Consider the following 26,182-nt stretch of genomic DNA (forward strand, 5'->3'; position numbering starts at 1 on the left):
GATACCCCTTAGTTACACTGCCCCACATGGGCCTGGGACTTGTCTGTCCATTCCCATCAGCAAGGGCTGGCAGACTAACTGGCTGGGCTCCCTCTCCCGCTTGCTTGCTTGCTTGCTTACTTTGATGCCACATCAGCTCCAGGCACCCAGCATCTGCTGGCCGGCTCCAGACGCACAATTTACCTGGGGAGCTTGTAGCCAGGGCTACTGCAACAAATAGCTATGCAAGCCTTTGGGAGGCAGAGGCACGAGAGGGCATCAGAGAAGGGAGGGAGGGAAGGGAAGAGGGACAGAGGCCAGTGTTGCCTGTGGCACCCCTGACCATCATTCAAGACACCCCAGGGTGCCATGGCACACTGCACTTAGCTGTATCTATTAAATTTGTTTTGTATTTTGAGTTACGCACAAGGAGACACATTTTCCTGTAATAAGATTTCAGTATGGTGTAATTAGGCTGTAGAATTGTGACTTTGGGCAATTTATCTTTAAAAGACTGCTGTGGAGAACGAGGCTAGCAATATCTTGCCATTTTTGTGTGAGTTGCTGCAGCTGCTAGTCAATAATATTGCGGCAAGCCTACAGATACAATTTCATTCTTGCAATTCATTCCTAAAAGGGGGACAGGGTCTGACAAGCACAGAATTAATTTTGCCTAATATGAGAATGGTATTGTGAAATCACAATAGCTTTGCAAAGACAACATTTAGTTGTTGCTGACCTGCCGGTAGGCATGGAAAACTGATTAGCTTTGCCCACAGGCTTTAAAATTCCTAGTAGGTTGCAGTTAGCTTGTGGCCTCCGGTCAGATGTTAGATTCCATCAGCCCCAACCAGCATGGCTGATGATCAGGGCTGATAGGTGTTACAGGTCAGCAACATCTGTAGGAACACAGGTTCCCTACCCCTACAGTAGAGGACACAATGTTGCTACTCTTAAGCTAATTCGACAGTCTTCTTAAAATGCGGTGCTTAGAACTGGACACAGTACTTTAGATTTTGCCTGACCAGCACAGAACTGAGGGCAACTGTTACTGCTGATCTGCAATGTATGTTTCTGTTCATGCAGCCTAAGAGTGTGTGAGATTTTTTTAAAGATAGATAAAGTATAAGTAAAACAAATGCATAAAATAAACTTCATTGGGTTGGATCCTGAAAAAGTTAGTCACACCTAGGGCAGATCCATACCATATATTTAAACACATGCTACACACTTCAAACCATATGACTTCTCCCAAAGAATCCTGGGAACTGTACTTTGTTAAAGGGTGATGTGAATTGCAGCTGCAAGGAGGAAACTTGAGTTCCCAAGACTTTTGGGGGAAAGTCTGGTGCTTTGTATGGTGTAGATCTGCCCTTAGTATGCAATCATATTCAGCAATTTTCATTTCTGCAGCAAGTATGGAACTTAAACAAGTCAAGAGTACAGTTGTACCTCGGAAGCTGACTTCTGAAACGTCCGACTTCCAAAGCGCAGCTTCTGATTGGCTGTAGGAAGTTCCTGCAGCCAATCGGAAGCTGTGGAAGCCCCGTTGGACATTCGGTTTTCAAAAGAGCGTTCAAAAACTGGAACACTCACTTCCGGTTTTTTATTGTTCAGGAGTCGGAATGTTTGACTTCCAAGGCGTTCAGGAGCCAAGGTACGACTGTATCATAGTTTTCATAGATTTTAATGGGAATGAAGTAGGTCTTATGCATGCTTACCTGGAAGATAATCCTATTTCTAAATGACGCATACTTCTCAGTGGATATGTATTGGAGTTCACTAGTCTGGATTGAATCCATTATGTTTTTTTGGGTTTTTTAAGATAAATTTAGATTTATATACCACTTTCTTACAACAAAAGATTTCCCCACTCTTTAGTGCTCATGGGTAACCCTTTTCTCTCTCCCTTTCTCAGAATATCACTTGGGATCCTTCCATTTCACCACTCTAGAATAGCGACACTTTGTCACTCACAGTTTGTAGTGGAAGAGCAGATTGGGGTAGGCCTAATATATGCCATTCCTGAGGCAAGCTTGCTCTCTTGACTCCTAAATTTGCCACTGTTTTCTCATTAATTTGCATCAGTCTGATTTTTGATCTGTTCATTCATTCAGAATTGCTCTTGCCCAGTTCCCAATTTATCTACTCTGTGCTAAGTCTCTTTCTCCCCCTGTTTTTCTCTTCTTGAGATCTCTCTTCTGCTTTTAATGGATCATGCTCTTTTTCACCAATTGTTTAAGTTTCTGTTAATGGTTCTATGTTTCTATTTTCTACTTTTTGTTGGTGTTCCCCAAGGTTCCATTTAAGTTCACTTCACCCTCTTGGCTTTAATACGTTTCCAACACTGAAAATCTTCCACTCTTAATGTTCTTTGCCTGATCTCATTCCTTCCTTAACTAAAGTGTATTATGCTTTTTCTGGAGAATAAATCAGAAATCTAATTTGTATATGACAGGTAAAAAATGGTTATGGTTAATGACATTTATACCATGATATATATTTATTTAAATTTATTATTGGCCATGGTTAAAATCTTATATGATATATTATTGATTTTATAACTTTTGTTTCAGTTAGTAGGTTGTTCTAGTCCAAATGTGAGTAAATCCAAAGTAAAAATACCTTTTCATAGAAAAAAGGAAAAATACACTAAGATGCTGAGGTCACAGTCCAGCAACTCTAGTGCATGTTTGGAAGTGAGCTTTGCATGCACAAACATGTACCGTAATGCCCTCAGGGGCTTACTGTAATATAGGAAGGAAGACATCACATGCACACAAATTGAGAACTGCTGCATGCATGCACACATTTTCCATAAAGAGAAAAGAAAATTCCTGAATGAGAGGGGCTCTAGTTGAGCTATTAAACTAAATTAATATCCAGACATGACTCTTCAGAGTATTAAATTAATGAGATAATTTTCTCAATGTGGCCTTTGCTTCTGCTACAGTAGAAAGTAGCAACTTACAAAATATTGTCCCACAATTAAAAGCTCCTGTTACCTTGAGAGTAGAGGAACAAACCATACTTCCTAGTTTCTTGCCTATAATTGAATGCACTGTGCCTCGTTAACACCCATAACTCACCTAGATGCCACAGTTGTCTGCTGTTCTTGTTTTGCCTAGGGCTGTATTCTGCTTGTTGCTTTCAGAACACACCATGAATTAAAAGACTTTACATAATGCAACAAAAATTTAAAATGTTACAGTAGTCCTTTTATCAACTAGTTTTCAAGGATTCCTTTTGTCCTTCCCCCTGACACTGACACTGAGAAGCTAGGAGAAATAATTGCCCAAATGATGAGTTCTAGTGAGTGAGGTGTCACAACTGGGATGCCGACAATTTCAACTTGGTATCATGATATAGCCAATGTGTCCTAATCAATGGTACTCCACTAACTGGATGCTCCTGCAGGAATAGTTCCATACCCCCCCCCCGCCCAAATCTGCTCTGGAGGATTGTTGGATCATCTGGGAAAGTGTGGTAGGTGGTACAGAGTACAGCAGAATACAGCAGAGGGAAGTGGGGGATTGCTGAAAATTGCTTCCTCTTCCTTCCCACTAGTGAGTCCAGTAAGCAGACTGAGAGGCTCTGCTAGCTTGGAGTTTTATTTACACATGGAAAGTGCCCTTCATTGACAGAGGGAGAAATATGAATACAACCCATTATCTTTGCCACAGAATTTTGACTAATGGAACAAACGTTGGCTAAAGTACTCTGATTTTACTTAATTGATATCAACTGAAGCAATATAACTCAGATAAGCAGCAATGCAAATGAGAATATTTAGACTGCAAAGTAGTGTTCCTGGAAAGGAACAATACAAAGCTAGGCTAAACAATGGAAGGTCTGTAGACTCAGTTCCAGCTGTGTTTTAATTTAGAGTTGCTACTTAGCCTGAGAATGGATGCTGGAATTATTATATTATGTTAGAATGTTGGACTAGTTCAAATCCATCTTCAGCCCTTGTCCTCACTGTGACCGTGACTGTGACCATAAGTATATCTCAGCCTGAGCAACCTTGACAGGATTGTTGTGAAGACAAAATCAGGGTGGGTGGATAAGGCAAAGGGGAGAACAAGGTGTACTATCCAGAGCATTCTTGGGGGAAGGGTAGAATGAACATGTTATTCATAAATAAAATATTGCAGACATTAAATATGGTAATAACATATTCATACATTTCTGAAGCATCAATGAGGACAGATAGATGAAGGTGGGAAATTGAGGAAATGGTGTTTCTGTTACTAACAGGGGGAAAAGATGCTTGCCACTATCCAGCATGGTTAAACATATTTAAAACCATTGAAATAAATAGGTTTAAATGTGCCTAACATGTATGTGCAACAATTCAAAGTGGGCATGGATTCTGATTTCATTAATGCAATCAGTTGTGAAGAACACATAACTTGTTGGTATATTGCCCATTTTATTAATGTTTCAGCAGTGATTTAGATTGCAAATCACAATGTCCTGGAAAAATATTTATATCACCTCATTCTGCCGTGTGTGTATTGTGCATACATGCCATATTTTGGACAAGGAATGAAGATTCAGCTTAAGATATAACTGAAAGTCATTCCACATTGACCTAGTTTCTTCTTTTTTAAACCCTGATTATGTGAATTGGCCATTAGGGAGGTGTCCTAAGGAACATCTACTGCAAATGAAATCTGCTTACAACACAGACATTATGAATGTATCATATGCATCCAGTGTCATAGATGAGAGGAAGTTGAACTTGACTAGCAGCATTCTTAGCTTGACATACAGTTGCTTAATCTGTTTTCTTTTTTCACAATATGTCGAAAATGTGTATAGGAGGCAAGCTTGATGTATAAATAAATACTTTCAAATACTTTCATCAAGTGATTTGAATTTATACACTTTGTTAGGCATTTAACTACTGGAAGCAGATTTTTTTTGTCTCAGTGTTGTTGTCTCAGAATTGCTCTCAGAGAAAACCCAGATGCCTAGATCAGGTTCAGTGGCCTGACTCCAAAGAACATTCTACAAATATTGTGTTGGCGTCCATCCACCAGGGGTGAAGTGAAACCACTGGATAATCACAGCACCTGTTGTGACTGAAAAGTCTAGTAACTCATAACTGCTGTCTCCTGAATTGTTTTTGTTGCATTAGCAGCACCAAAGTGACCTTTCTGGGATGCAAGCCTGGGTAGTATGTACAGAGGTCCTGGGCTGCCTAGATGACAAGACCTCAATGATGTGGCACCAGCTAGGCTGCAGGAGTTGCCAGAAGGAGGCGTACAAGACAATATTCAACCATCTTAGGACTTCACTCCAGATTTTACTGATACTCACCATGAAGTTGTTACAGTAAGTGCCACACTTTTTAACCAAAAAAGAGAGAGGTGCTGGGACTGTGTACTCTTGAGTACCCCCTGAAAAAAGCACTAGGTTTATTCCTTAGCCTTTTCCTTTCCTGAAGATGTCCTACAAGACAGCAGGTACAGATTTTTCCTCTGTGTTTACTCCCAAAGCCTTTGTCACAAATGAGTATAGCCGCAAGGTAGTGAGGTTTAGGAACAGAGTTTCTTTTTCCTAGTGTAGAAAAAAGGAACTGATTTATATTTCTGGAGTATCAAATTGAAAGAAATTATCCATTTATAGTACATATTTCATTCTCTAGTATCTTATCAGAAACGAAAGTGGGTGAAAATGATGTATTATGAATATTACAGACTCTTAAGCAATAAAAAGCTATTTGAGCACTTGCTGGAATTCCACTCTAACACTTAGGAAAGGTATAAAAGTGGGAGATGAGGTTTGCTGACTCAGTCAGCATAACAACCAACAACACCTTTACAAGTATTTGAGTCCTGCATTTCTAATGTTTCTTCATAATATTGTTGCATGCCATCCCAATCTCCATGAGGATCACAGCTGTATCTGCATTTCCAATTTCTCAGTTGAAATGGTAAACTTAAGGGTCACCAATCAAATGACCTGCTAATGATAAAGCCTGAACCAACAATTTAGACATTCATGGGACTAAAACTTTTCCCCAGTTTGTTGAGCAATAACAGAGTTTGATTAATTTGACTAGTGTGCAGACCGACTGCCCCTGGTAACTACAGCAAACAATGCAGTAATAATAGCAACTTGCACTTACTCTTTCTTAAAACACTGGGGTTTATTTTGTATGAGCTGTTCTTCAATGCTAGAATTAATCATTATTCACTTGCTATGGCTGAGTATAAAATCTGAGCCTCTCATATATTTTGGCCTCTATTTATTGAACCCTGTTTTGTTTTTTACATTTCCTGCTGTTATTCTGTTATTAAAGCCAAACAATCACTCCAGGAAATGTGGACAGGGAGGAGGGTAGTTTGAAATGAAAATGCTTTCCAGCTTCCTTTTTTTCCACTTTTCTGTTCTTTCCGCCATACCCTGCCTCAGATAAAAGGGGGGTGTACAAAGCCAGGAAAGTTATGTGGAGATCCTTGTGTGGATGGGATCTGTTTGACTTAGTCTGAGGCAGCATCACCAGAGCTTATCTCCCAAACATGTATTTTAAGGCTAATGCTCAGCCCTGGAACATGATAATGATGTGAGGCATGTATAAAATACTAATAGGTACCCCAAACTTGCCCCACACCTGAGATTAAAGAGTTTCTAAAGCAGTTAAGTGATTTTAGTGCCAATTTTGGCTCTAGTACCTTTCAGAAACTGAGCACTAATTCCGAGGAGAAAAGGAGAGGTTAAGGCAGAGGGCCTTCTTGGTAGTGGCACCCTCCCTGTGGAACGTCCTCCCTTCAGATGTCAAGAAGTTAAAAGAATTGCACAACTTTTAGAAGACATCTGAAGGCAGCCCTGTATTGGGAGGTTTTTAACGCTTGATGTTTTTATGATATTTTTAGATATGCTGTAAAGCTGTCCAGAGCGGCTGGGGAAACCCAGCCAGATGAGCGGAATACAGTGGTACCTCAGTTTGCGAACTTAATCCGTTCTAGAAGTCCGTTCTTAAACCAAATCCATTCTTAAACTGAGGCACGCTTTCCCTAATGAGGCCTCCCACTGCCGGTGCCCTTCCACCGTTCAGCTTCTGTTTGTAGACTGAGGTAAAGTTCACAAACCAGAGCACTAATTCCGGTTTTGCGGAGTTCGTAAACCGAATAGTTCGTTAACAGGACTGTTCACAAAGTGAGATACCACTGTATAAATAATAATGTTGTTGTTATCTTCCTGTATTTGCCCTTGTACCATGACATATTCCATTTTATGGAAATTATTCCTTTACTATTCTTGCATGTTAGAACACATTGAAACACACGTGTAAAGCTTTCTTTAATACTTTGCTGCTCTCAAGTATCCTAACTAACTGCTGTGGCAAGCCTGTCCAAGTTACTTCTGTAAACAACAGCTGTGGTTCAAGTGCAGTCCTATGTCTTCTTGGTAGCCACACCACACCTAATATTGTGGGACTGTCTGAAGAAGGGCCTCAGCTGAAGTTCTTAGCGTATGGGCAGGCACATCTGAAGACAGTCAGTCCTCAAATTATACTGCATAATTTTACACTTCTGATAATTTTTTGTGTCTTTGTGCATACACAGATTTGTAGTTGATGCATGCCTTGGATGTATAAGGTTCCAGGTGTATTCTCTGGCACCTTTCGTTAAGGAGCCGGGCCAGCAGGACTGGGAAAGATCCCCACTGGAAACCCTGGAAAATGAACAATTCTTGATTTTATGGACAAGTTAACAATATAAGGCAGTCTCATCTATATGAAGGGAGCCCTTCCCTGCACTTTTACAGGCCAAGTGCACATTTTAAAAAGGCAGTAATGTAGAATTGCTTAACTCTGGGTGTGTGTTTTAAACAATTATGTACTTTTTGTGCTGCTATTCATGTACATTGCTGCTTTAAAAACATTGCACACTGAATAGCACTTAAAAAAACCAACAACCCACCACCACCACCATGCATAATACTGACTATGCAGCAAAGGGCCAATCATGTATTCTTCCACATACCACTAAATGCAGTGTTAAAATACTCAAATTAGCAGCTGCAAATTAAGGACCTACAGAACTTGAGGCAAGCAATTAACGTCTGTGCCTATCTAATTGCTGCTGATCTTAGCAAGAGAGACCCTACTTATGCATTATGTAATTGATGGTGGAAAGTATTGTCTTCAGCCTACTTAGCAAGACTTTACTGAGAAGATGATTAAGCAGGCAGAGGGTTGCCTGTTGTGACCTTGGGGCTTCTTCAGTGCCACCAGCCCTGGGCTTCTGCAAGGAGTGCTCCCCACATGAATTGTAATCCATAGCCCAGCCTTCATTTTTCAGAGACTATCTAGTGTTTGTAGAACTTGTGACATGAGGCAAAATGCAGGTACTATGCAATAAATAAGAATGCAATTTTTCTTAAGGTGTTTTTTTTTTTGCAAGAAACTTTTGGAGTTTAGGAAAAGCAGACCTCACCAATTAGACCAGGGGTAGGCAACCTAAGGCCCGTGGGCCAGATGCGACCCAATCACCTTCTCAATCTGGCCCATGGACGGTCCAGGAATCAGTGTGTTTTTACATGAGTAGAATGTGTCCTTTTATTTAAAATGCATCTCTGGGTTATCTGTGTTTCATAGGAATTTGTTCATCCCCCCCCCCAAAAAAATAGTCCAGCCCACCACATGGTCTGAGGGACGATGGACCAGCCCACGGCTGAAAAAGGTTGCTGACCCCTGAATTAGACCAATGAGAAGGCAAGAGTGAAACATCCAATGTGTTTTGTTTTTAAGCCTTTTCTGCTGGTCTTCCCTGGTGGAGAAGTAGAGAATAGGGTTACAATGTCAACACCAGTTGCTGGGAATTGCAGATGGGCAGAGTGTTGTTGCACTCAGGTTCACCTGGTTGGCCACTGTGAGAACAAGATGTTGGACTAAATGGGCTATTGGCTTGATCCAGCAGGGCTCTTACGTTCTTATGCTACTCAATGGAAAACAACTCAGATATTCAGGATTTTACTGTAGTTGTGATTGGGAAGTAGTTTCAAAAACGAAAGGAAGCAGCAATGAGAGGTCATGAGCTTTCTTACTCCAGATCTTACGCACATTTAGGGAGAATAGGTAAGGTTCCATTCCCAGAGAGAGCAAGACTTTATACAAAATGTATTGGTGTAAAAAAGTTACAAGACAGACAGTTTGGATCTGCTGCAGGGATCTGCTGCCACAAGCAGGGGATTGATGACGAGTGATGAGTGCTTTTGATAGGTAATGTAATTTTGGGGAGGACTCCAACAGCAGCGCTGCAGGAGATTTGAGGTGCAGCTTTCAGTTTTCTTGTATATAATCCAACTGCCTTGCTTCCAATTCATCACTGGGTCCTGGTCTGGCAGCAGCTCTGGTTCCTGCCCCACCCCAAGCTGCTAAATCCCTGCGCATCTTGTGGTGGGGTGGAGAGAAGTGACAAGAAGTCAGTCTATCACCCTCCAATGTAGTCTCTTTCAAAACAAAGAAAAAAAGGGGAGAAAGTACTGTTTATGATGCCGGTTAACTAGCGGAGGAAGAGGATGCAGAATGTAAAACGGGTTTCCCACTTGCTATTCGCTCTCCTGGTCCTCCATGCAGTGCACTGCCTAAGTGTGTGTGTGTATAATTAAAATAAACTCAGAAGTAAGCTCTTATCAGTTTTTACTGATACCATACAGCCGTATCCCATGCACGTTCATTTCAGTTGAGCGTAATTTGGAGTAAACATTCATAGGACTGTCCTCCCTCCCTCCTGTAGTCTATCATGCCTTCCTCTTCGACCAGCTTACCTCACAGCATCTTCCATCCCTTTCTAAGTCCCTCTTCCATGCCCCTCTTCCTGTTCTAAACCACTCGTGGTATTGCAAAGTCTGTGCCAAAGATCAGGAACCTGTGGACCTCGAGATGCTGCTGAACTACAATTCCCATCAACCCTGACCACTTGCCATGTTGGCTGGGACTGATGACATCTGGGTCACAGGTTCCCCTTTCCTGGTCTGTACCGGCCCAGCTTTGAAACCTGCATCCTCCCCGACCCCCTTTCCTCGCCGCTCCTATTGCATTGCCGCCCTCCCATTCATTCCTCCCCTCTGCCCTCCTGCCGCTTTTCTCGTGCCTTCCTCCCGTCAACTCCCCTGTGCGTCCCTTTGACGCACAGCTTGCCCCCTTCGACCGCCTCCCTCCCTCCCACATCCCGATCTCCCCCTTCAAGTTCCCCCGCTCCTCCTATCTGCCTTGAGTTCCCCCACGCCCCAACCAAGTAGGGAGGCTGGGAAAGCATGTGTGTCCCTTTAAGAGCCTCCTTTCTTCGCCTCACGTGTATGATCAGCTGACAGTGACGCTACAGGGGGAAACTCTCCCTGTTCCTGAAACATCGGGCGCTGCAGCGGGTTGCACGGGCGCCTGGTTGGGCTGGGCTCGTGTTTTGCTTCTCAGTTGTCTGCTGGGTCTGGCTGCAAAAGCAGCGCTGCTAGCGTTGCTGAGTGCTTGCTCGCTGAGGCTGAGCGAAGAGCGAAGCGTGCCGGGTTCGCGTGGGCAGAGACGGTGCAGGGCGAGCAGCGGTACATTGGCAGCCTCGGAGATCCAGTCCTTGCCCATCCAGTTACTGAGACCGCTGACCGAGATCTCCCTGATTTCCGCCCCCCGGGAAGCTTCCTCACAGCGACGGCAACTCCGTACCGTAGTCCCTGAGATTTTTCCTTCCTTAGGAGCCGCTGAGACGACAGCCAATTCTTACCAGTCTCCAGACGTTTTCACCCACCTTGAGACTGCTTGATAAGAAGCAGGCTACTCTGTGACCTATTAACGCCTAATCCCAGTTGTTACCCTAGTTCATGGATTATCTGGTAGGTACTTGACTTAAACTGAATGAAATCGCCCTTCCCAATACATTTCTAGTTTGTTTCCGATTATGCACGTTCCTATGTCTTGATATCTGTATGCTTTTTTTTTTTAAATAATGGTTCATGGTGACAGCACATGCTTCTTCTTTTTTTAATGCTTCATGGTGACAGCACATGATAAAAGGTCTCTTGGATTTAACAGAGAATTGTTTGTGCTTTTTGAATAAGTGAAACTTTGTGGTTCTGTGAAGGTCCTTTTAGCATCAGTTTCACAAACAAACCTGAGTTTCTCTCTCTATCTCTATTGTTGACAGGGTAGGGTGATGGGAAGAGGCTTTCCCTATTGTGTCTTGTGAGCTCTCGATTAGGAAATTGCATTCCTCAGGCTCCAGGTGTTGTTTTTTTTTTTTTATCAGACTTAAAACTATTAAAGGCCAGTGAGCAAGAGTGGTTTTCCTAAAGAGGACTATAGTCCCACTCATTTGGTTATTAGACTTCTAAACGCCTGACCTCTGTCACTAATTTTCCTCCTAAATGTATAAACAGAGGGAACGCTTGAATGCATCAAACTGGAACTGGGCATTTGTAGTTCTTTACCTGACTAGTTTGGTATTCAGCAGTAACACTTAGCAGTCTTTAATGACTGTTGCCCTTATTTGTACAAAAAGAGATTTTATCTCGGGTGTTTGCTCCAAGGTTGAATGACTTTTCAGGTTCATGAAAACACTGGCAACTACAAATCCGAATTGCGGTTACATATGAAATAAGAACTTTACAGTAACGTGTTTGCTTGGATGATTTTTCAAATCTAAAGTAAAACAAAACAAAGTTTAGCTAACTGGTAGTAAACAAACACACATGGTTTGGTTTGCTTGTGTGTTGATGTACTTTCTGTTGCTGGATTTATGACTCTGGAGTATAAATAAGCAGTGATGTTTTCCTGTGCTTTTCAAACAACTCACTTCTTTGCATTTCAGAATATATCTTGCCACTTAATGGTTAACACTCGCTTGCAAGTAATTAAAGTAAATTATAAGCTATTTAGTCATAAAGTGTTAGTGTTCTGATATGCTGCTCCATGGAAGAGGTGTGAATTGCTATGTCTCCTTGGTTTCAGATTCTTATAAAGTGGTTGAGAAGTAAAGGAATATATGAAGAGATGCCAACTTATGTGACCAACATTTGTGCAGACTGCACCTGTGAAACTTACATTATAGTTTCTTGAAATTTCACTGCTTGAGTTCTCAAATTGTCAAATCCTCATAGGAAAGGCCTGTGTGAATAAATTGGCCCATAAAATCTATGTGTAAGATTGGTTTAATTATCCTAGCAGGAGTTAGAATTTTTTTACTTTTTGATATTTTGAGGTGGAATGTGCTTCTGTTTGTGAGACCAAAAATATTTTTTTGGGTGGGTGGGGGCCTGCTTTTAAATAAGAGTTACCTTAAAAGGCTAACAAATATAGTATGGTGTAAGCTTTTGTGGGCAACAGCCCATATCACCAGATGTATGAAGTGTTATGCTGAGTTACAGGTATATAGTAACATATTTGAGAGGAGGGGCAGAATTGTAATTGTGAGCTCAGAAGGAAATGAGATGTAGAAAGTCCAGATACAGCGATAATTATGTAATTAACAAAACTGTAGCTGGTGAATAATATCCTGGTATTTGTATACCAATGAACACATAATAAAAATACGCAATTAACGCTAATAAAAATACAACTACTTTGTCCCAATTCAATTCACAGGAGATGGAATCCACCCAAGAGTTTGCAAAGAACTTAAATGTGAAATTGATCTTCTCACAAAAATATGTAACTTGTCTCATATATCAGCCTCCATACCTGAGGATCAGAAAACAGCCAATGCAACACCAATTTTTTGAAAGGGAACCGGGGAGGATCCTGGAAATTACAGGCCAGTTAACATCTGTCCCATTAAAACTGGTGGAAAGTATTTATAAAGATAAAATAACCAAGCATATAGAAGAGTAAGCCTTATTGAAGCAGAACCAGCATTGCTTTAGCAAGGGAAAATCCTATATCACAAATCTATTCAAGTTCTTTGACAGTGTCAAGAAGCATTTAGATAGAGGTTGACATAGTGTATTTTCAAAAAGCTTTCATCTTGTTCATAAACAATCTAGAGTTAGAAGTGAGCAGTGAAATTGTTCAGAGTAGTTAAAACAAAAGATCACAAAGATTTCCAAAAGGACCTCTCCAAACTGAGTAGTGAAGGACTAGGAATGAGACCAGGGGTCCTTCACTGCCAGTTTAGACCCTGGCATAAGTGGATATGTGAAATTAATGCCCCCCCCCTCCCACATGCATCACTTTACACTTGTTTACATTGAACTGCATTTGCCATTCAGGACAGGTAGAAGAAAGTACTTCTTCATACAACACATAGTTAAACTATGGTGCTTGTTCCTACAGAAGCCAGTGATGACCCCAACCTAGATAGCTTTAAAACATGGAGGAGAGGCTTGTGGAAGGTAACTAGCCATGAGCTGTTAGCAGTAATGGTTCTGAATACCAGTTGCTGAAAATCACAAGAAGGGAGTGCCGTTTTGCTCAGATCTTCCTTATATGTTTCCCACGGGCATCTGGTTGATCACTGTGAGAACAGGATGCTGCGCTAGATGTGCTATCAGCCTGATCCAGGATCCTCCTCTTATGTACTTATTGTAATTTGGCACTTTCATGATCTCCTTGAAGTTTTTTGTTATGATGTTCTGCATTGTTACTAATCTACAACACATACTGGGCAATGGCACTAACCTCTTGCAGGGCTTGCTTCCAGAGAGCTCACCAACCTAAAACAGTTATTCAGCAGTAATGGCAGTTGACAAAACAGAAATACAAACAAAGAAATTAGTCTCTATTTATTGGCCGACATGTTTGCCAACTGTGGCAACACTATTACAGGACATAACAATGTCATTTACAACATTAGGGATTCATTCACCTGCTCGTCTTGCAATATGAGGCATGCCACCCTCTGCCAGCAATGCTCTTCTTGGCAAACAAACCAGTCTTTGTACAAAGGAATAAAGAGACAGAAATCTGTCATCAGAAATGACAATGTTAAGAAACCAAGGTGGGGTGGGGGTGGGGGAGACTTCGGCATCTGGAATACTCTGTAACTGACCTTAGAAGTACCAATCTTTGAACAAAGAAACTTCAAAGAGAAACTGGAATGTGAAAAAGCTCATTCACAGTTCACCAGGAGTTTCAGTTCTATCAATTTTGGACTGAGCTTGTCAAAGGTGTGTGTTTTTTAAAAATTAATGCTACCTGTTTTGATTGGCTTACCAGTCATTGATCACCAATGACTGTTTTGTGAATGATCACAAAATTATCACTTTCAGTACTATCCCACATTTCATTTACCATATTTTTTGCTTTATAAGATGCACCAGACCACAGGACGCACCTAGTTTTTGGAGGAGGAAAACAAGAAAAAAAATATTCTGGATCTCAGAAGCCAGAACAGCAAGAGGGATCACTGCGCAGTGAAAGCAGCAATCCCTCTTGCTGTTCTGGCTTCTGGGATAGCTGTGCAGCCTTCATTCGCTCCATAAGATGCACACACATTTCCCCTTACTTTTTAGGAGGGGAAAAGTGAGTTTTATAGAGCAAAAAATACGGTACCTCTAACCTCTTTCTTTCTTTCTTTCTTTCTTTCTTTCTTTCTTTCTTTCTTTCTTTCTTTCTCTCTCTCTCTCTCTCTCTCTCTCTCTCTCTCACACTCACACACACACACACACACACACACACACACACACACTAAGACACACCAACCTCACCTGTAACTTAGGATCTTAGTTCATGAAGTGAACTGTAGTCTGTGAAAGCTTATGTCATAATAAATTGGTTTGTGTTTAAGGTTCGGCAAGACTCTTTATTGCTTAAAATGGGAGCAGTATTTGACCGAAATAGATTTCTATAGCTTTTTGGTTAGCCTACCTTACTGCATCTCCCTAAAATGAAAACAAAAACGAACAGTTTACTGCTGAAAAAGAATAAAATGGTGAGGTCTGAGAAAGTTTGCACATTATATTTATGTGTAAAGGATTCATTTGTCTCCAAAACATTTGTGTTCAGTCTTTATGCTGGGAAAGAAGATGTTTAACGAGATGGTATGTTTGTTTTTAAGAGCTTAGTTAATGGACCACTAGTAATGAACTTGAATGTTCCAAGAGCAAGCATGCTGCAGCTCCCTGGAAACCTGGAGATTTCTCAAGTGATTTTCTGGAAACTTGTATCTAGATAAATCTGTCTCTCATGTGTTTTTGAAGGAAACATTGAAATGCATGATTTTTGCAGAACTCTGTTGAACACTTAGTATATTTAATTGATTTTGAAATAGGCTCATGTATGTGGGAAATTTACAAAATGCTCTTAGCTGAGCTCAGACTGACCTATTTCTCAGCTTCTTGCTCTTCCCTTCTGCTGTCTTACTGCATGCAGCCTCACTGTTTGCTAATGGTGTGCGTTGTGAAAATATGACATACTTGCTTTTCTTTCTTTTAAAATGTTTTCAGCACCTGCTCTTGCTGTTCTTAAGATGTACCTGTATCAGTTCTTTTTCTGCCGTAACTCACCCAAAGGATGGTACCCTATTATATTTATGATACCTTTTAGGAAATGTGAGACTAGAATTTCAAATCCCTACTTTTTGACATGTCTAGTTATTACGGGTTGGTAGTCTGCTTGATTTGCTATGTATGAAAGGAAAGACAGAAGAATAGAGTTTGGAACTTTAATATGATTTCTTTTCCCACTTCTTGCCAAAAAAACGAAACCCCCAACCTCTTAAACAAAACTAAAATCAGAACAATAATCATAACGTGTGCATGTACATATTTTTCTTAATGATACAGGTTTGCCATCTTTTTCAAAATGGCAGATTCAGCCCGTTGCATGTTCAGCAGGCCGTGGCTTTGGTGGACCTAACTCCATAGAATCAGGTTGCAATAAAGCTAATGTTGGACATATCTAGTGATGGATGACCAACACTTCTAAAATGTTGGTTGCCTAGGCCATGTAAATTGCCTCATTTTTGTTTTAAAAAGCTGTCTAGAAAGCTTCGTGGATAAATCTGTGCTAGTAGTTGGGCTTCAAAATCAAGAAACTTATAATTGCATGAATGATTTACAGCTTCCAATATAAGTTTGTCTATAAAACTGTATTTAGCTATGTTTGTATCTAGAATAATTTAGAGAAGTGGCTTTCAAATGGTCTCTGAAGGGAATCCGAGGTTCCCTTGGAAGCTGATCAAGTATTCTTCAGTAGGAATAATAGTAGTTGGTAACAGCAGCCAAGTATCCCTGAAACATTCCTTGGCTACTGCTGCCAATTTCCCCCTAAAATAATCAGTATTTGGGAAGTGTTGGATATGTTATAGCATATAATCTCAGCTGGCAGATGATGGTGAGGGCCAGTGTGTCACCCTGTGTGTCACAGGGTCCATTTACTTGTGATGGCAATGAAGTGATTTCTTCCCCAAATATTGCAGTTAGCTTTTGAAAGAAAACTCATATTGGTATGTGTGTGTTTATGTGTGTGTGTGTGTGGGGGGGGGATTTCACAAAGATTGTGACTGTAGAGCAGAGCTTTCCAAAGTGTGTGTCGTGATGTTAGTGTGTTGGCTGCAGTGTGTAGGTGTGTCATGCAAACGCTCCTCACACTCCTCCCTGGGCTGGAAAGGGGTTAGTCTAACCTCCAGTTTGCTAGTAAAACTGAATTACTGTGTCACGAAATGATGCATGTCTAAAACGTGTGTCACTGACATGAAAAGTTTGGAAAGCTCTGCTGCAGAGGGTGAACTTTAGCACTCGTCTCCTGGATGCTGCAATCCAGATACTCCCCCACCACTGGACCTGGCTTTTAATTGTTAAAAAGGACATGTTGTAAATGCTAATCATATTGTTAACATCAATTGGTAATTAGACCCTACAGTCGATCACTGTTTTGAGGTGGAGCACAAGGAAGAGAGAGATGCCTGAGTTCATGGCTAGTCTTGTATCCTTGTGGGGGCAGATGACAGGGCAAGTGTTGATTTTGTTCCCCTGGCTATGAGGGATCACTCATCGTTGTGCCTGGGGTGAGTGCAGAGTAGCCCTGGACTCCAGCTCTGTCACCATGGTGATGGTGACATCTACCTCATACTGCCATCAGATATGTTGATTTCATGGAAGAGGAAGCAAACAGCAAGATTAGAGTCATGGAGGAGAATCCCCTGAGCTCTAAAAGGCTTGAAGTTTTGGGAGGGGAAAAGGAGGCTGATGGAGAAGCCCCCCTCCCTACACTCACTAATGTAAATTTGATTCCTAGTCAACCCTCAATAATGCAAGAACAAAAATATATCTCTAATAAAGCCATAAAACAGAGAAAAGTGGCAAATAAAAACCAGGCTTATGACTTGCTTTAGGCCAGGGGTCAGCAAACTTTTTCGGCAGGGGGCCAGACCACTGTCCCTCAGACCTTTTTTTTGGGGGGGGGGCAGGCTATGTTTTGGAAAAGAAATATGAACGAATTCCCAGGCCCCGCCCCACAAATAACCCAAAGATGTATTTTAAATAAAAGCACACATTCTACTCATGTAAAAACACGCTGATTTTTTAAAAAAGGCTTGAAGTTTTGGGAGGGGAATCTGCAGGCCGGATTTAGAAGGCAATTGGGCTGAATATGGCCCCCGGGCCTTAGTTTGCCTACCCATGCTTTAGGCAGTTGGCCCTGAAACTCTTGATTTTTGTTTCTTTCTTAAATAGATCCTTCAAGCCTGAAATATTTGCTCTAGGAGCAATAGCCTTCCCCTTTGTAAGCTGGTTAACATGGAAATGGTTCCATGAAAGTAGAAAGATTGAAAATAGTAAGGCATATTTATTAAATAACAGAAACTTTCTATCAAAATAACAACACCTGAGAATAGGAAGAGTGGGAATGCCCTACAACAATGTAATTTTCAAAAACTTCTCACACGTGGCATACAGTGTGCAAAGATGCTGTTAATATGGCAGAATGACTATATTCAGTGTTGATCTTAGGTTGGTATTATAGAGTGATTTAACCACAATTCAACATTGTTGACAAAGTAAGATGAGTATTTTTAAGCTGCAAGTTGTGCTGATAAAAGGTGTGTGATAGGTCTGGAATGTTTTACATGCTCATACGCATATACTATTCTTGTGATTATATATATGTCAACAGGTCACACTCCTGATAAAAGCTTCCCAGCTATCAAGTTTGGTCTTTTTGCAGGGCTCCTATGTATTTTAAAGCTTCAAAATAAATCTGCAGGCAAAGCTTTCTCCATCCTTGTTCAAATTCTTTAAAAGTACTGGTGATCTGCCTTGGGAGTGGTGGAGGGGTTGCAGCAAGCTTGCTACATGTTTGTAGTTAGGAAAATTGGAGAACTGCAGATACACTTTTGATAGAGGACTTTTCTGAAGAGGGCAGGAGATGGGAAAATGAGAGTAGCATAGTTTGGGGGTACTCCTGGATCCATAACTGTTGCTTGAGGCTCAGGTTGCCTTGGTGGCATGGAGTGCTTTCCATCAGCTTTGGCTGGTGGCCCAGCTGCACCCTTATCTGGACAAAGATAACCTAACTTGTTGTCTGTGGTCTGGTAACCTTTAGGTTAGATTACCTTAACACACTGTATATGTGAGGCTGCCTCTGGTGACAGTTTAGAAATTTCAGCTGGTGCAGAATTTGGTGGGCAGTTTGCTTACCAGGGCCAGATGGTTTGGGCATACATCACTGTTTCTGGCCCCACTGTACTGGCTGCCAATCAGTTTCCAGGCTTAATTCAAAGTACTGGTTTTGACCTGTAAAGCTCAGGACAGCAGTACCTCAAGGGTCCACCCTTCCCCATAAGACCCAAACTAGACCCTGCAATCATAAACCGAGACCCTTCTTTGTGTGCCCCCTCCACAAGAGGTTCGGAGGGTGGCAACACAAGAACAGGCCTTTGGTGTGGTGCCCCCCATTTGTGGAATGCTCTCCCTAAGGAGGCCCGTCTGGTGCCTTCATTGCATACCTTTAGGTGGCAGGTAAAAACATTTCTCAATTACCAGGCCTTTGACTGATTAAATAATCAATGTCCTTTTAAATATGTTTGTGGGGGGAGGGTTATTTGGTGTATGTTGTTTTGGTTATTTTGTGTGTTCATTTTGTAGTTCTGTGTTGTGAACTATCTTGTGATCTTCAGATGAAGGATGGCATACCAATTTAATAAAATAATCATAATCATAAAACAGTATTGGATCATTATAATTTTTGTACACTGAGAACAAGAAAGTCCTGATTTGTAGACAGAGAGCACACCTCTTGAATATAAGACCCAGACGCATGTTTAGAAATACATCAAATCAAGAGACAATTTGACATGTAAAAGGGTAGAGAAGGTCTTAATTCTGACAAACCTTCATTTTTTATAAGTCCTTGATAAACATGACAAATATGAAGAAGCAGACTCAGCAACAGCTCAGAAAATAAGATTAAATAAATTCCATGTAGTATTCATTGAGTTTCTTTGCCCCCCTTCTTTTTCCTCAGCTCTTTTTATAGAAATGATTGGTTATGTCTGCTTCGCACTGCGGAGGCTGGAAGAGACATAATAATTTTCAGAGTATCATAAATAATTTTCTTTTTATGATAATGTTGATTGATTATCCTGTTTTGGATGTCAGGGAAGAGTTCCCTGGGAAGAGATACTGATGGTTAAACAACTCTTGAGAATTGTAGGTCTGTGAACTACAGTTCAGAGATTATTTTTTTTTGGGGGGGGGGAGCCATGACTGTTTAAAGTAGTTTGATAATGCTTTAAATTTATAGTGCAGATGAGGCTTGAGAGTGTGCTGCCTTGCCAAAGGACACCCGGTGAGCTCTCAGCTGGGGACCTCTGAGTCTCATTTGTGTTCAATATACTACTATACCAATTAACAGCTGGATTAGTTTACAGAGGATAATCAGGGTTCATTTGAAGCAGGCTGTATGTATGTTCAGTGCACCTTGGCAGTTGTCACTCTTGGTAACTCCAGCTTCTTCACATCTGTTGTTGACATGGATTATTGAGAGATCACCTGAACTGTGCAATTTTCATGCTTTCAGCATGGAGTTAAATGATACCTAATTTGTTTCCAACACTTAGCAGTCCTTGGTCTCTATGCACTCACACATTTGGCTTCTGTGCCTATGCAGAGCAATGTTCAAAAACTTGTACAATCAAACCAGAAAGATATTTTTGGTGTAGAGGTCTGCCACAGAAGCTAGTGTGCATGCCTGTTAGGGCATGGCCAACATTTTCCTGATGGCTGCGCCTTGAGTTTTTGGTAATTTCCTGCCATTTCTGTATATCTGTGGTGTGTATTACAACACTTTAATCATATGTGCTATACGGTGGTACCTCGGGTTACATATGCTTCAGGTTACATACACTTCAGGTTACAGACTCCGCTAACCCAGAAATAGTACCTCGGGTTAAGAACTTTGCTTCAGGATGAGAACAGAAATCGTGCTCCGGTGGCGTGGCAGCAGTGGGAGGCCCCATTAGCTAAAGTGGTGCTTCAGGTTTAGAACAGTTTCAGGTTAAGAACGGACCTCCAGAACGAATTAAGTTCGTAACCAGAAGTACCACTGTAATATGTTTTTGAGACCTGTCTGTTTTTTGTTTGCTTTTGGCTATAGCCTGCATTCAGACTCTTCTACATCTTGCTGGAGGGAAGGTGGTAAAAGAGGATCATACTTCCACCTTTGTATTTCTTCTCATGCCTATGGCCATTTTAAGAAATGCTAAGGGTATGTGAGCAAATTCCCTATGATGGCCAGACACAATTGATGCCTGTTTTCCCAGTGAAGAACTCTTGCCCACATTGCCAAAGTCAAATGCATACTGATACGAAAATACTGCTGCTACTTTATTACTGATATACCCCTGTGGCTGTTCTTAAATCAGTGCAGCCCTGTGTGATTAGGAATTGCAATAAAAAATCTTTATCTTTTATGCAAGTAAAATTAAATCAAAAGCTTACAGAAATACGTATGTATTGTATATATTTTTTTGTTTTGTTTCTGTTTTTTAAAGTGGAGCTATTTTATAATGGGATACGTTGCAAGAGGAATCTTCAGGTTGGACTTTGGAACTTAAGTAACATTATAGAACAGTAATATTTATCTACTGTTGAATCAAGCATCGGCTTCAGTTCTGTGAAGTGATAACTTAGGTTTTATGTTTGCAGGGGAAACAGTCTCTCACTGGCTCCCTGTGGACACACATTGCTTATTTATTCCTGCATGATTTCTGAGAGCATTCCTTGGTGTGGATAGTTACAATATAGCATCATGACTTAGTTCCCTGTTGCTTGTTCCAAGGCTTTGATTAAGCATCAAATGAAGGTGCCTGGCAGTCTTGAATGTTTAACTTGAAACAACTTGTGAGTGCAAATGTTTTGTTTTCTCTTTCATGCTCACCATGTAAACTCCTTGTAGAAAACTGCAGTAAACTGTAAGTAAATGAAGCTTAAAAATGGCCCACCATTGAAAACTTTGGCTGGTTATTGAACCTTTTCTTAAGAAATCCTAACTGACACACAGCACAATATTCCATTTCAAAGCCTGTCTTTTTGTTTTAAGTTTAGAGCATGCAAGTCCTAAAATATAAAATAAAATAAAATAAAATAAAAGTAACTATAATCAGGAAACAGGTCTCCAATTTCTAGGAGATCTGGTGTCTGAATGGTGCCAGGCCTGTGTAGACTTGTCATCTGTGAATCTTGTATTCCAGGAGAACCCCTCTGTTGTTTCTCAGTGGTAAATCTGCCACAGGTAGACTTGCCATCCAGACAACATATTTCCACCCTCCGCTGAAACTCTTGTTATTTTCTGGCTCTTTTCATTCCTTGTAATCCATAATTAGTTGAACTGCTGCTATACACAGCCCCCCACCCAGGTAACTTTTAAAATATCATAAAGGTCATAAACCTCTAGCATTTTCTGCTGCTTTCCCCAGCAGCATAGCAAGCCTGGGGCAGACCAAAGTTGTTGAACTTTTTTTTAGCTTAGGGTGGCCAGCTATGTTTTGCCACTCCTCCCCCTTTTTATAGTTTCTTATAATCACAAGAGATTTAGACTCTCCAGAGTAGGACACATGGCCACACTTTGTTGGCTTTGTTCACATCATGGCAAGCCATGGTTAAGCAGATTGCTCCCACTTTGCTCCTCTTATGGAGCAAGTGGGAACAACAAAACACAACCCTTGGCTTAACATTATTACACCCCAAACTGGACTTTTGGTTTGTTTTTCTCCAAACAAGCCACAGTTGGTGAGCCATGAGCAGACATTGGCCTTAGATTGTGGTTATTTTGGAGCCCAACAGAGTACAACACCTAGTTTGGATGTGTGCCAAGGATTGTGTTTTGTTTCTTCCACCTGCTCTAGGGGAGAACTGGAGTCGGAGTAATCATGGTTAACCATTAACCATGGCTTGCCATGGCACGCAAACACACCCAATATTTTATGAATTAATATGGTTTTTCATTGAAACCTGTTGCAATTCTTTGCTGTAGTCTGTGGCAAAGGGTACCTTTTAATTATTTGCTGTTTCAGAAAAGTAACTTTAGAAATCTGTGTTGTATGTTCCAGTTACACATGTAAAAATACAGTATACATTTGGATGCTCCTTAATTATAATAGTGGGTAAAGGATTGCCCTGCTTACTTTTCATAACCATACATTTATCCTACCCTTTCTCAATTTTCTTATCATAGGCCCATAGGAATCTCTTGCAATAGTTTTGATAGTCTTCACTCACTTTCTTCATAACCTGCTTAAAATACACAAACATTAAAATATAAATATCCATGGCTAAAACTGCAATTCACACCCCCTTATCCACAGGAATACTTTTAGCAATAAGCATTTATTTGTATGGCTTTCAGACTACCTAAGATCTGTCCTCTGTTGGACACAGTAGATTGCTGTGTGTAATATCTCTAGAAAAGATAAGTGGCTCTTACCTAGGCTACAGTTGGAAGCTAGAGAACAGTCCATGCTGCCCTGAAAGTTGGTCTGTTCTGATAGGTGAGGCCTGTCTTACATATATAGTCTGCGGAGCTGAGGTTACCATATGAGGAACATTAAAAAATATATATTTCCGTAGTATTTAATTGCTGATACGTCTAATTGTTTCACTGATAATACCTGTGCAAATTTGGCCAGCTTTCTTAATGTGTCTTTCCAAAACCATAAGCTGCAGTGGTTCAGCATACCATTGTGAAAATTGACCATAGCAAATCTGCCTGCTGAACAGTAAAAAAATAATTTCTTTTCTATGATGACTTCTCTTTGTTTCTTAATTAGGATTGTGATGCGTAGTTCTCCTGCCCCCCCCACATACATTAGCTGTTTGCTATTGCCGTAGTTCACACTGAAAAAGCCCCCAGGGCTTTCTTATGCATTTTTACAGTATATGCATTGAGAGTGCAATCATTGAGTCAGCCCACCTATGGATATAGTTAGATATTTCTAAGCCGTTTCAGCCACTGTGCTAATGGGTATAGCAGCCACTTGCTGCAGATAAATTGTTAGATGGGCCTGTTTACCCATTTCATAATCTATGTGAACAGTATATCTAAAGTATTTGAAGTGGAATCTGACCCTCTGTATCAAATCAATCTATTATTAACTGTGCTAAAGTAAGAGCAGATACTAAAAATACTGGTTCTTCATCAGTGCTTAAGAATATTACTATTATTATTTATTTCAATATTGAATTACTTCCTATGGGACATCTCCAGGTGATTTGTAGTGCAATGTAAGGTACTTTCTGTTATGCGTAATGGTCCACTCTTCAGCCCAAAGGCTTAGTGGAGCAGATAACAATACAAATGCTTAGGATAGTAAAAACAGCATGATAAAAATGGAAAAGCAGCAAGATAAAATAGAAATGGCCCATGTCATACTGGATTATCTTTTTAGATCTAAATATACAGTATACCTTGGATATGAGGTCCAGACAGTGGTTTTTGCAAGTCCTACAGTTGCCAGGAGACATCTCCTCCACCCCCCACTACACTCGGGATTGTACATGACACAGGACATAGGCATGCCACACTTAGCTATTGATCTGTGAGCTATGTATGGAGAACGATGCTGTCTTGAGCAGGAAGGATTACAGATGACTGGATAGGACAGTAATGTCTCCTGAAAAGACCCCAAATGGAAGCAAAGGTGCCCGTTGACCAGAATTCAAGTGACTTTTCACTTTTATGTTTGTCAATTATATCACTCCTCGCAGAAGTGAACATTAGCATAGGATCAAAGTGACTTATTGAGATGGATCGGTGTTTCCAAACTCTTCTCCTCATGGATCACTTGAAAATTGCCAAGCGTCTTGGCAGACAATGATTTTTCTGCTTCTTTTAGCAGAAAAGATAGGATAGTGACCTATGTCAGATATGGAATACTTTCTATATAAGGCTGAATTCATTTCTGGAGGGAAGCAGCTTTAATAATTTTTTAGCTGTGTGGTTTTTTTTCATTTTTACAAAAATGCTGCTGAAAGCAATAAACTGCTCAGGACTCAGCTATACAGCTCCAAATAAAACGTTTTAAATGAGTTGCAAAGTGCAATATACAAATGTGACACTAGATGGCGACAGTGAGCTATGCAAAATTCAATGTACTTTTCAAAACCTTTTTTTAAACAACAACAACATTTTCACAGCATTTTTAAATATGTGTAGATTCCACCTCAGTTTGTGTTAAGGAGTTACTATAGAGAAGCTACAGTCTTGCTTGTACTTGTTCTTTCAGCTCTCTTGTAAAACTAATTACAAACTTAACCTTTCCCTTTTGTATGTGATGGTTGAATATATTTATTACATTTTCTAGTCTTGTTATTCACAAGGGTGTTGTACAGATACACAGTAAGTTTTATATTTAAGTTACACTCCTTTTGTATTTATCTTGGTTTTGTTTGCAGCTGAAAAGCCTTATTATTGTAGCATTCGCTAAAGGTCAAAAGCAAATTAATTGTGTGCTGCATAAGAATTCAAACTGAAGTTACATAACCTTTGTTGTATGTGTTGGCTTCCCTACTAAAACAATGACTCTAAACTTCTCGTACTAAGCTTCATCATGTTGAAATTTAGCTGAAATTTCCTTGTACTGGAAAATTGAGGGCTGGGAGAAACCTCAGTATTGCATACACTTGCTACATTTTCTTTCTTAAACCTTGTTTAACAGAAATATGCACACCAAAAGCAAGTTGTTTTCTGTGAAGCAAACAATCCAACTAACTAAAGCAATTGCTAATAGTAGCTTTAGAACAACCTAATACAGTTACAATCTGGTTTTTTTCATCCAAAATCAGATGCATGCTAGATACAAGTCTTTAAAGCTCAACTTTTAATTACATTTGGAAGACGGGAAAGTCATTGTCAGTACACAATATAATCTAAAAGTTTTATTTTAACTTATATTTTGTAACTTCGGTTTGTTAATTATATCTTATTTAATTACACACTATCAAAGATGATGTAAAAAGCAAAAAAGTAATTAACATCGAAATATATAGACAGAGGGAGGTAAGCTAGTGTACTAGATAGGACTTTCCTGTCTTGCAAGTACAGTATAAGTTCAGCTTTATAGTTTTGCATCTAAACCATATATCTTATAGAAAAAAACAAACCCAGAGCATAACTGTAGGTGGGTGGTATTCAACTAAGTTTTATTCAGAATGGACCAGCTGAAATGGATGAACATGACTAAGGGTCATTAATTTCAGTAGGTTTACTCTGAGTAAAGATTAGTTGCATACAACCCATTGTTTTTTAGCTAGCCAGATTGTTGTCACAGTTAACAGACAGCTTGTTTTGGTATGCATACAACTGAAAGAGATATTATTTATTGAATGCTTTCAGCGCACAGGAACAGAAGAGAAGGTTAACTCCCTGCTGCAGAAGAGCTAACAATCTAAGTAGGGCTGCAACTTCAAAGGCACAAATTCATTCTGTAATCCTCTGCTCTTGTGTACCAATATATATTGCCCCTCCTCCTTGTCAACTGTCAGTCAGGCAAAATGGATCAAAATACGGTTCTTCCATGATCGATCAGGATAAAAAATGAACCAGTCAATCAGGACCAAAAAGGAACCATTTTTGGGGCCTGCGATATCTCTCACATTTACTAAGGAAGCAATTAGTAGCACAAATCATGGAATCACCAATGCACTGTGCAGGTTTAGTGTATTGTGTGCTGTGCCCACCTATCTGGCCTGCACTCATACATAAAATCTCAATGTAAAACTTTCAAACTGTGAAGGAGAAAATTTTATATTTTTAAGACACCAAAGTTTT

The 26,182-nt window shown here is 40.3% G+C and overlaps 1 protein-coding gene across 5 annotated transcripts in view; it reads left to right on the forward strand.

Moving 5' to 3' along the window:
- ARL15 (ARF like GTPase 15) overlaps positions 1–26,182 on the forward strand; it is a 188,639-nt gene that overhangs the window by 23,897 nt on the left and 138,560 nt on the right. Inside the window, exon 1 of one of the 5 annotated variants that reach the window (XM_083466268.1) lies at positions 10,284–10,818. The exons of 2 other annotated variants lie outside the window; for them this stretch is intronic. In XM_083466268.1, the coding sequence (XP_083322394.1) occupies positions 10,807–10,818 (12 nt within the window). In that variant the 5' untranslated portion in view covers positions 10,284–10,806. Of the gene's footprint in view, positions 1–10,283; positions 10,819–26,182 lie in introns of those variants that run through there. 2 more of the 5 variants (XM_083466265.1, XM_083466263.1) reach the window with 2 other exon arrangements.

This window comes from Podarcis liolepis (assembly GCF_965112155.1).
Source record: "Podarcis liolepis genome assembly, chromosome: 11".
Lineage (NCBI taxonomy): Eukaryota > Metazoa > Chordata > Lepidosauria > Squamata > Lacertidae > Podarcis > Podarcis liolepis.